The 12,225-nt window shown below is 44.5% G+C and overlaps 1 protein-coding gene across 1 annotated transcript in view; it reads left to right on the top strand.

Annotated features, from left to right (window-relative positions):
• LOC129327789 (zinc finger protein 665-like) overlaps positions 1-10,835 on the top strand; it is a 32,740-nt gene extending 21,905 nt beyond the window's left edge. The window contains exons 7-9 of the mRNA XM_054976543.1: positions 9,582-10,101; positions 10,268-10,530; positions 10,607-10,835. Coding sequence (XP_054832518.1) covers positions 9,582-10,101; positions 10,268-10,530; positions 10,607-10,835 — 1,012 coding nt within the window. The remainder of the gene's footprint in view (positions 1-9,581; positions 10,102-10,267; positions 10,531-10,606) is intronic.
• Positions 10,836-12,225: the final 1,390 nt, after the last annotated feature.

Raw genomic sequence — 12,225 nt, 5'->3', positions numbered from 1 at the left:
CTTGTATTCAAAAACTGATGTTTAGGGTTTAAGACAAAGTCCAGGCCCTTGTTCAATACTCCAGGCACATCCTCTGTAATATTTCTAGATGACAGTTCATCACTGAGCCTTGTTCCTGTGGTGATGGGCTAGTCTCATAGGGTGCAATCCCCTCCCCACAGATATACGTTGTGGGCAAGGGTGAATTCCTACAAAGGTGGGCTGCCAGCTCTCCTCACTCTGAGCTGGTGCGGAATAGGTAAATCACATACCGTTCATAGCTCAAACCAGTTCAACTTAACATCAACAACTTGCAACCTATATTGGACAATGATACTGCTCTCACAGGCATTGGGAGGCAAACTTTTCTTGCCCACAGACAGCTCATAGAATCGTAGAGTTGGAAGGGTCCTTACAGACCATCTAGTCTAACTCCCTGCCCAATGCAGGAACAGCCTAAAGCATCCGTGACAATATTTGTCCAGCTGCTCCTTGAAGATTGCCAATGAGGGGGAACCCACCACATCCCTAGGCAGCCAATTACACTGCTGGGTCACTCTTAATGTTTTTCCTAACATCCAGCCAGTACCTTCCCTCCTATAATATAAGCCCATTGTTTTGAATCCTATAATCTATTGCCAATAGGAACAGCTCCCTTCCCTCCCCTAAGTAGCAGCCTTTTAAATACTTAAATAGAGCAATCATGTCTCCCCTCAACCTCCTCTTTTCCACACTGAACACTCCCAGGTCCCTCCGTCTTTCCTTGTAGGGCTTGGTCTCCTGGCCCTTGATCCTCCTGGTTGCTCTCCTCTGCACTCGTTCTAGTTTGTCCACATCCTTTTTAAAATGAGGTCTCTAGAATTGTACACAATACTCTGGGTGGGGCCTAACCAAGTGGGACAAGGACATCCTGTGATTTGGATGTTATGTCTTTGTTGATACACCCCAAGATTGCATTCACCTTTTTTGCTGCTGCATCACACTGCCTGCTCGTATTTACTTTCCCGTCTACCCGCATCCCAAGATCTTGTTCACACACACCGCTACCCAGAAGTATATTTCTCATCCAGTATGCATGCTTGTATTTTGTTTTACTCAGGTGGAGAACCCGGCAATTATCTTTTTTTTTTTTATAAATTTTTTATTTTTCAACATACTACAAAACACTACAATAACACTACACAAGACTATCACAAGGGAAGGGAAAGAATGAAGAGAAAGGGAAGGGGCGGGGAAAATGGGACATAAAGGGAAGGATAAACTACATTCAACACTACACTTCAGTGTTTTCCCTTCATACTGCCATAATGGAAAAAGATAGCTCAATAAAATGATGATGGGGTGGTTAATCATACAAAATACACATTTCAAATTCTAATTAAACTTTCCTCCCCCTTCTAGGTCCCGGACGCAATTCTCTCTGTGCAACCGCAGCTGCATTGTTCTCCTCCTCCCCCCCCCCTCCGGCTTCTCCTTTTCTTCGTTCTTGGTGCAGCGGAATTCCGGGTTTTTATCCTCAAAATCCTTTAGTTGATCTTCTGATAATATCTTATGGGCTTGATCTTTATGTCTAAACCATATTCCTTCCGGAAGTAACCATTTATACTTTATTCCATGGTCCCTCAGAAGAGCTGCGAACTTTTTATACTTAAAACGTCTTTTCCGGACTAGAAATGGAACGTCCTTCAAAATCTTAACTTTAAGACCCATAAAGTCCAAATCCGCATTGTATGAGTTATATAGGATAGTGTCCCGAATCTTTTTAAATGAAAAGTCAATAATGATCTTGCGAGGCAGCTGTCGCTTTGTTGCATATTTGGAAGAAGCCCGACGGACCTCCAAAATGGCGCTTTTAACCTCTTCTTTGGTTGTCCTCGCGGGTATCGCCAATAGTTCCGAGACCAGATCCCACAGATCCTCATTTTCCTCCTCTTTCACGTTTTGGAGACGCAAAGTTGTCTGCGTTCGTTCCACCTGTAGCCCGATCAGCTGGTTCTCGACCAGCTTCAGCTCTTTTTTCGTAGCCTTCACAAGTGACGCACTTTCCAGAGCAGACTTCTCTGCCCCCCCCCCGCTACTTCCTTAATGGTTTTCACTTCGCTTTCAATTGAGCCCACCCTTTGATCAGTTTCGTTCAGCTTGTCAACAAAGGGTTTTATGGCTTCCACCACCGCCCTGCGCACCAACTCTTCGAGCGACTCTCCCTTCTGCAAGGTAGCCGAAATTGACTTACCGAGAGCGGGACTTTGCTTCTTTGCTGCCATTTTTGGGGGGGGGGGCGCCAGTCAAATTCTGGAACTCACCGAAGGGGAAGAGCGAGTCTTCTTCAGATCAACCTCTCCTTCACCAACGCTTGTAAAACAGAAGGGATTCGCTTGTTTACAGGCTTCCGCCTGTTTCTTTTATTTGCCGTTTCTCGTTGCCCAGCGGCACTCAAGGCGCCGCGCACGTCTGCCGGCCTCCATAGGGACAAACGGGCAATTCCCCCCCCGCATTGATTTCGGGGAGTTCTTCCCGCAGTGTCCCGGACCCTGCCTCCCTCCCTGAGAGTCCTGGGGGCTAATCCTTGCAGATCAGCCGCCCGGTCAGGGTGCCCGGTCGCTTCCTCCCGGACCGGCCGAGAGGAGCGTCCGGCATGGCTGAGAAAGCGAAACCGAATCTCGAGAACCCGGCAATTATCCATGTTAAATCGCATCTTATTCAAATCTGCCCCCTGTGTTCACATCTTGTCGAATTCTGTCCTTATCTTCAAGGTCGCTTACTACTTCTCCCAGTTTGGTGTTACCTGCAAATTTAATGAGTAATCTCTTCACACTTTTATCCAGATCATTTATAAAAATATTGAAAAGCACTGGGCCCAGAACTGAGCTCCTCAGCCTTAAACAACTCCTCACTCACAACAGTGCACTTCCAACATGGACACAAAACTCTGGGACCAGGGCCTGCAATAAATCAAAATGCCAACTGCCCCCATAACCAATCTAATAACACAGTGATAGGAACTAACAACACCAGCTATATACCATCTCAGGCTCATTCACTTGTTCATCTTCCAACAGTTTATATGTCGTCAAGTTTCAGCAATGCCCTTCTACTCTATTGGCAAATGGTGAAAATTGGAAAATTGATGACTAATATGGAGTGGTAGCTGCATGAACCTTTGACAACTGTGTTCTTTGAGAAAGAGCTTGGAAACGGATACAATGGTGATCTGGACCTTCCGTTAGAATACTGATGTCACAGAATTATCAATGTACACCTAAAGAATACACGCAAAGGTCTACTTGTAATCTGTGAACTACACAGTTTATTGGAACTAAATCTTGGACTATACCCAATTCCAGTTGGAACATAAGGCGAGCTTGAATGAAAGAATTAGTGTGTACATGGTGCTAGGAAGCATTTGCACTTTAATACCTGTTGCAATATTAATAGAGCACTTGAAGCACTGGACACTTTATGTATTGACTTTGGAGCATATATGACGCCTGCAAAATAATTTTTCCTAGGACTGGTTACATGTGGTATAGTTTTCTGTTAAATTATGCAACTACTGTAAATAAAATAGGGAGACATTGTTATTGCACGGGAAATTGTGTTTTGTTGCTTCTACTCTATTGGACAAACAAGTCAGTCCCTTTACAAAAGAAGAATGGGCAAAAATCTGATATTAAAAAATCACAACATTCAGAAACCAGTGGGAGAACATTTTAATCTGCCGGGACGTTCTATCACTGACCTAAGAGTAGCAGTTCGCAAGCGGAGAAATTTGAAAGGAAAATTACAACTCGTGATTGCTGTAGTTGAATTTGTTTGCAAATCTGGAACGATGGCCCTTCCCTCAGGGCTGACTCGGGACACTGGATTTTTCTTGCATGACAGATGACAATTTTCTTCATTTTGCAGCCCTGTTTTATAGCTGGCTTCCTCAACTCTCAGGCCCCTCCAAGGGAAAATCAGTTCCTGGAGAGCTGTGAGGAATCAGGAAGGTGTGCAGATACCCTCTTGTCAGGTAAGGGCTGCGGGAAGCGAGACTATGAATGGGCCATTCAAAGGGATTCCCTATGGGAGCTTCACCTGTTGTGTTATATCTAGTCACAGACCCAATTTGTGTCAAAGCCTTCCTTGAGATGGCAGTTTCCAGAAGAGAAACCATGTCAGGGCTAGACTAGGTGAAACAGCAAATGCATGGCTGCCCCCTGAAGCAGCAGCTGCGTGTCTGATTTCCTCTTCCTCCCCCTGTGTGGAGACCTCAGGACATCACTTCTTCTGTGAGGAGGAGTAGCTCAGTGGGTAGAGCTTGTGGCTTGCATGCAGAAGGTCCCAGTCTCATCCCCTAGAAAAACAGATGGCGATAGTTGAGGGGCTTCTTCAGCAGAGTGAGTCAGAGGTTACTAGCATGTGACCTACCTGCCTGGGATGGGAAGAGGCATTTGAGAGAAGATTCTTTGGCTAGTTGGTTTTCAGTCTCACTCACTCACTCACTCTCACACATGTGCGCGTACAGCTAAGCTAGATGATTACTTGGAGACTACAAGATGATTAAAAGAAACAATTGATTCAGAGCACAATATCATGATGCAGGTGTCAAGCTATGGATGACAGGATATGGTAGACAGGTCTCTGCACCATTGCAACAATAAAAATAAATAAATAAATAACAAGAAGTCCAAGCTCTTGGTTAAATGGTTTTATTCAGAAATCCAATCTTTTCCATATATATTTCCATAGAGTTACTCAGAGGCAAAAAAGCATCTCAGCAGTACAAACTTCCTTGATAGGAATAGAGACTTGAGGAAAGTACAACTCTAAATACCCACTCATTTCCCCCCTCCCAGCTAGACCACAGGTTTGTGCGGGAAAGGGTCTGGGAATGCATGAAAGTAAATTGTAACATTTCAGACAGTGCAAGGTCACTTCTGTGAGCTTCAAAGAAATGAGATAACACAGCTGGGTTCTCAGGCTGTTAGAGAAATGAATGTGTTAGAGCATTTGCAAAATGCAAACAAGGCACAGCATTAGCAATGGTTCAACATATAGAACAATGTTATAGATGTAGGGGTACAGACATGACAGCAGGTCTTGAGTGAAATCACAGGAGAGCAATACAAGATGTTTGTGAAAGCATGAGAAACTTGGGGGGCAGGAATTCAGCCCATTTCTCACAGCTTCTGTAAGGAGAGGGTCTCTGGATGGAACTTTTAGGAAAGGCCTTTCTCTACCTCAGACCCTGGAGAGATACTCGCAGTCAGAGTCGGTAGTTATTTAGATGGACCACTGGTCTGACTCGATATAGGAAGATGAGCACGACCTGTTGTATGTAATAGCGTGATGTGAGCTATGTATGCTTATTGATTGGATATTGTTATGCTGATGTTGATATGAAGTTACTGATTTTGTACAGCTATTGATATTATTTATTATCTATTTATTGCTGTATTTATTGATGAATAAGCACCACGCTCTTTGTCTGTTACTTGTATTAACAGTTGTGAAGGATAATAGAATTTGGCATGGTGCACTTTCATTATCAAAACATCCACAAATTGTTAATTTCCTCCGCGGAAGGTCTGTGATCTTCCTTTGTTTCTCAAGTTCCGTGGTGCCCTTTATTTTTCTGTGTGCTGACTCAATATAGGGCAGGTTCAGAGTCAAATCCGCCCTCCCCAAGAGCAGCTATTTCTTAATATAGTAACTATCTGTTATAAATAGATTATCTGAAATGTATAAGAAAAACATATTTAAATGGTCTCCTTATCGATCTCTGATTTCAAACGATGACCGCATCTCTTGCCTGGAGAAAGAGGAAGAAGAGTTTGTCCAGGACTCCAAGGAACAGGGCAAGGACCTACCACGGTCAGGTCTAAATGACCCACAGTATTAAAGGACACCGTATAGCTGAAAGAAAGCATGCTCCCTCTCACAACTTATCAAAAATATTACTATTTATCTAACCAGTTAGGTGTTCATACAATCATGGTAGTGTACCAAAGACAATAGCAAAGAGTCAATAACAATACAATTTGAGCATCAAAAAATTATATCCCATAGAGAGGTCCAGATTCTCCAAAGTCCATACAAATTGAAAACAGAAACCAAGTTCTCTTCTTTAAATGCCTTCAAGGGAACCCGAAGCTGCGAGCAAGCAGAAAGCCGACTTCTGGATCGGTGAACCCACAGCGGAGACAAGGGACGTACAGGGAAAGAATCACAGCTATCAACTGCTCAACAGAGCGCAAGCTGGATTCCTGTTTCGGTGTAACTTTTTCAAGAGCTTGCTCGTGGCTTCGGGTTCCCTTGAAGGCATTTAAAGAAGAGAGCTTGGTCTCCGTTTCCAATTTGTATGGACTTTGGAGAATCTGGACCTCTCTATGGGATATAATTTTTTAAAAAAAAATTATGCTCAAATCGTATTGTTATGGACTCTTTGCTATTGTCTTTGGTACACTACCATACTTGCTGTAATATGATTGTATGAACACCTAGCTGGTTAGATAAATAGTAACAATTTTGATAAGTTGTGAGAGGGAGCGTGCTTTCTTGCAGCTGTACGGTGTCCTTTGATACTGTGGGTCATTTAGACCTGACCGTGGTAGGTCCTTGCTCTGTTCAGTGCTATCTACTACACGGTGCCCTTTTGCTTTAGTTACTCAGGACTCCCAAGGAAGCAGAGCTACCAACAGGTTGTTCCTTCAGTGTGTGGGGCGACCCTTCAGGGTCTGAGAAGTGGCAACCTAATTAATTTCACCCAGGAAAGACTGCTGTGCCCCACTCTTGAGTTTTCCTCTTGCGGCATGACGTCTTCCACTCTTGTCCAGATGGGAATCCCGAAGGGGGCCGTGTTCTCTGTAGGCTGATCCAGTCATCCTCTCTCAATTTCCTCTCTTGATAGATCAAAGTTTTCCTCTTTCTTTACCTTTCAAACAGATGATGGGGATTTAAGGGAAGAGGAAGGCCTTGCCTCAGAAGAAGTGTTGCAGAATTTGCCGGGAGGATCTCAGGAGAACCTTTCCTTCCAAACTGAGCAGGGTGAGAGTGAATGTCCTTTACACTTGTGGTGTGGAAACAGAGGAGATAAAGAGATTTGGGTTGAAAGGAACTTCCCTGGTATTTTTCACCCCATCCCTGTTTCTCCTGTTTCCTAGCAGATCCCATTTTTTTGTTTCCTATAGCAAAGCAGGTGGTCTCTGCCAATCTCTACTCAAGCAAAAGGTGCCAGGGCCAGGACATCAAAGAGATGTTACTCACTGATCAATTGGTTTTCAGTTTGCAAAGAAGGGGTGTGTAGCTGTGTGGCCAGGGAGTCAGTGCAGCAAGGGAGCAGAGGGGGGCTAGCAGGCCTCATTTCAGCCCAGCAGCTGTTGGACTGAAGGGAAATGGCTCTTCCTTCAGCCTCCCCTTAACAGTAGAACATAAGATTCAAGTCCAGTTTCACCTTGAAAACCATCAACATTTTCAGGGTATAAGCTTTCAAGAGTCAAAGCTTCCTTCGTCCGATACAATGCACGACTTGATTGGTATCTGATATAAGGAGATTAACGTGGCATCTGATGAAGGGAGATTTGACTCATGAAAGCTTAGACTCTGAAAACCTTGTTGGTCTATAAGGTGTTACTGGACTTAAATCTTGTTGTTCTACTGCAGGCCAACTTGGCCACCCACCTGAAAACCCCTTAACGGTTTATTGGATTCAGGGGAATTGTGTGGGTTGGGATGCTTCCTGTCACCCAAGGGAAGGCACAACTGGTCCCATGTGAATGAGTCTTTCCTGTCCATAGCTCTGGAGAGGATCACAGGGTGTTCCATTTGGCAACTCCACAGAGCCACTAGGCTGGAGGGATCTAAGCAGGCAGTTGTCCATCTGGAGAGCGCTTTGGAGGCAGCAGAAACTGCTCAGAGCCATTGGGCTGAGCAGATAGGTTGAACTGAAGGGCTCCCCCCCCCCGCTCCTCCTCTCCTCCCTTTCATTGTCTGTGCTTGGGTAGAGACAGTGAAACTGTTGGGAGAGCCTCCAGTCATCACGGCTCGTGAGAAAGGACACTCTGCCATTGTCAGTGTTGGACTCTTGTTTCTTCACAGCTCAAGAGCTGGTGTTGAGGGAAGCAGGTGAGCCATAGAGGAAGTAAGACACGGTGTGTGTGTGTGTGTGTGTGTGTGAGTGAGAGAGAGAGAGAGAGAGAGAGAGTGAGAACAGAAAGTGCATGAAGGAGAGAGTGGGAAAGGGGGGAGCAGAAATGGGGGTTGGCTGGAAATTCTTTTTCTCTCTCTCTTGACCACCTAATCTTCCACCACGCTTCTGGGATCTTGACTTGTTTCTCTGCTGCCACTTTGGTAGTGGGAGGACTGCAGTTTCCCCTCCTTGCTCACTTGAGGAATGCAGATCTGCATATACTTATGGCAATGTGCTCCAGTCCCACCAAGTGGAATCAGAGATCCTGAGAGATAAAATTGGTTTCAATGGTGAATACAATCCCGCTCCAACCCACACATCGACCCCATTCTCCTCACGGAAAGCGCCGTTTGATAATGGCTGTCCCTGCTCACCTTTGTTTGTTTCCTGGGTGGCTCCCTCAGTTGCTTTCTGACTCCATTCCTGCAGGAGATGAACTGGAGACAGAGCATGAGAAGGCACCAGGAGAGGTGTTTGCAGAAAGAGGTGAGGATCTGGAGGCAGAAGAGGAATGTGGGAAACAAGAGGGAGTCAAGAGGAAGCAAAGAAGAAGAAGAGAAGCAACACGGAAGCGGACGAAGAAATTGGTCGCCTGTCAGGTCAGGAACTCGATCAAGATCCCAGGCCAAGACCAAATACAGAAGGGAAAGAGGAGGAATAAGTACCCTTTGAACAGAAAAGAGTCCAACTGCAAAGGCAGTGATAAGAGAGATCAGAAAATCCAAACAGGTGAGAACAGACATAAATAGATGGAGTGTGGAAACAGTTTCAGTGATAGTAAAAGCCTTGCTAATCATCAGAGTTCACACACGGGAGAAAATGTATAAAGATTTCGAGCCTGGAAAGAGCTTTAGTCAGAACTGAACCCTCATGGTCCATCAAAGGATTCACACGGAGGTATTGGTAGTGGTAGGCCAGAACCATATAAATGCTTGGAGTGTGGAAAGAGCTTCAGTATGATCACACATAATGCAGAAAACAGAAGTACCCTGGAGTACTTTTTTTTTAAATTAAGAGTTTTACATAATTAAAAACAAACATGAAAATGTTCTGGAGTACCTTCTTACAAAGGGAGCCAATTGCTCTTTCTTTTACTCCCCTGTTCTATAATCCCACAACGTCACTGTCTTGTTTTACTAGGAATTGTTGCGGTTAGATCCAAATGTTACCATGGTTTATAGTTCAGTTAACTGATTGACTGGTGTTACCATATTTCATAATCCACTTACTGGTCGACAAAAGAATTTATTTTACTTGTAATCGTTCTTGAGTCCCAGAGAGAAAGGCAGAATATATATGAAAATGATAACAACAGTAACTTACATCTCATGTTTCAAACAGGTGAGAAGCTGTATCAGTACTTGGAATGTGGAAAGAGGTTCAGTTGGAGAAGGAATCTTCATTTACACCAATCCATTCACACAGGGGAAAGGCCATACAACTGCCTGCAATGTGGGAAGAGCTTCTCTTCAAATGGCCAACTAACACAGCATATAAGGATTCACACAGGGGGAAAGCCATATAAATGCTTGGAGTGTGGCAAGAGTTTCTCTTCAAATGGCCACCTAACAGGGCATCTATGGGTTCACACAGGGGAAAAACCATATAAATGCTTTGAGTGTGGAAAGAGTTTCTCTTCAAATGGCCAACTAACACTGCATAGAAGGATTCACACAGGGGAAAAACCATATAAATGCTTGGAGTGTGGCAAGAGTTTCTCTTCAAATGGCCACCTAACACGGCATCTACGGGTTCACACAGGGGAAAAACCATATAAATGCTTGGAGTGTGGAAAGAGTTTCTCTTCAAATGGCCACCTAACACGGCATCTACGGGTTCACACAGGGGAAAAACCATATAAATGCTTGGAGTGTGGCAAGAGTTTCTCTTCAAATGGCCACCTAACACGGCATCTACGGGTTCACACAGGGGAAAAACCATATAAATGCTTTGTGTGTGGAAAGACCTTCTCTTCAAATAGCCATCTAACACGGCATCTACGGGTTCGCACAGGAGAAAAGCCTTATAAATGCTCCAGGTGTGAAAAGAGCTCTCAGAATTACCAGCTATCACTACATCAAAGGATTCACACGGGAAAAACCATATAAATGCTTTGAGTGTGGAAAGAGCTTCTCCTCAAATGGCCAACTAACACTGCATATAAGGATTCACACAGGGGAAAAACCGTATAAATGCTTTGTGTGTGGAAAGACCTTCTCTTCAAGTAGCCATCTAACACGGCATCTACGGGTTCACACAGGAGAAAAGCCTTATAAATGCTCCAGGTGTGAAAAGAGCTTCTCTCAGAATAGCCAGCTATCACAACATCGAAGGATTCACACAGGGGAAAAACCATATAAATGCTTGGAGTGTGGAAAGAGCTTCTCTTCAAAACTAACACTGCATATAAGGATTCACACGGGAAAAACCGTATAAATGCTTTGTGTGTGGAAAGACCTTCTCTTCAAGTAGCCATCTAACACGGCATCTACGGGTTCACACAGGAGAAAAGCCTTATAAATGCTCCAGGTGTGAAAAGAGCTTCTCTCAGAATAGCCAGCTATCACAACATCAAAGGATTCACACAGGGGAAAAACCATATAAATGCTTGGAGTGTGGAAAGAGCTTCTCTTCAAATGGCCAACTAACACTGCATATAAGGATTCACATGGGAAAACCCGTATAAATGCTTGGAGTGTGGGAAGTACTTCAGTCAGAGCCCAAAGCTTACACCACACCTGAAGATTCACAGAAGGAAAGCTATCCAATCACTCTTAGCATGCTGGAAAGCAGAGAAGATGGCTAGTCTTGCCAGTTTTTGACTATCATTTGTTTTCTAGTAGCTGTCCTTGACATGTCACCTCTCTCTGCTTTAATCTCTCCTTTCTGTCTATCCACCTTCCTTTCTTTCCTCAGCTGTTGGATGCTTCTCCTCAGCATATGATGTCCACCCACCATCTCTTTCCTGATCTTATAGTTGATTTCCTTTCTTCTGTTCCAAAACTGCCTACCATTTTCATTTCCTTTCCACCCTTCAGTTTCTTTCCTGTCTCTGAAACCTGGTTTCCCCCCTTACTGAAGGTGGGCCAAAGAACGTGTTGCTGCCATGAAGTGAAATCTTCCCTATTTGTTCTTGCCTTCTTCTCCCCATTCTATGCCATCCTCTCCGTCTCTCCTGTTGGAAACTGGCAGGCACTTTGAAGGTGCAGTAGTAATAGTAATAATGGTTATATCAGAAAATCCTCATAAATGATCCATCCCGTGCGAAGCTTTCCTAGTGGAAGAGGCCTTGTTTATTCATTCTGGGGAAACATTATGGAAAGCAGAACAGATTCCAGGAGGAGGGGGAGGAATTAAAGAAATGTTTTTAAAATGTTGGGCTTGTGTTCCTTTTCTCACTGAATTTAAATGTTGCTGGTTTTTGTGCACATGTAGGAATGAGGCTGCTTCACTAGGCCTGTTTGTCTCAAGGGCCACTTGACTACCTCCCTCTGAGAGCCAAGCTACAAGTGACGCCTGACACAGGTTGGACACTTGTCAGCTTCCCTCGACTTTTGATGGGAAATGTAGGCATCCTGGTCTTGCAGCTGTAATGGAGAGCCAAGCTGTAAAACCAGGACGCCTACATTTCCCATCAAAACTTGAGGTAAACTGTGTCCAACCTGTGTCAGGCATCACTTGTAGCTTGGCTCCGAGACATCTTCAGAGGTCAACTGTCTTGCAGAAAGAGAGGGAAGGAGGCCCCTTTCCTTGAGCAGCAGGCGGAGTGTCTTTAATTGCCTGAGGTTTTCATCTTGCTAAATCCTCACAGTGTCATTTCATTCTTTCCTTGTTGCAAGTAGCTTGCCAGCTGAGCACTGGCAATTGGTGTAAGTTTATGGGGGCAGGAACATGCCAATAAAAAGTTTCGATGGAGTCCTAAAGCATTGTGCCAACATGTTGATGTCACTTCTGGGGTCGAGCTGGAAGTAATACTGTGGTGTCAGAAATGACACGTATTCCCACCCACCTCCGTTCTCCCTTTCGCATTATTGAGCCACAGAAGGTAACCATTTAAGAGCAGGAGGGTGGGAGAC

Source organism: Eublepharis macularius, chromosome 4 (assembly GCF_028583425.1).
Source record: "Eublepharis macularius isolate TG4126 chromosome 4, MPM_Emac_v1.0, whole genome shotgun sequence".
Taxonomy (NCBI): domain Eukaryota; kingdom Metazoa; phylum Chordata; class Lepidosauria; order Squamata; family Eublepharidae; genus Eublepharis; species Eublepharis macularius.
The sequence above is the reverse complement of the archived record's forward strand: the minus strand, read 5'-3'. Positions and strand labels throughout refer to the sequence as shown.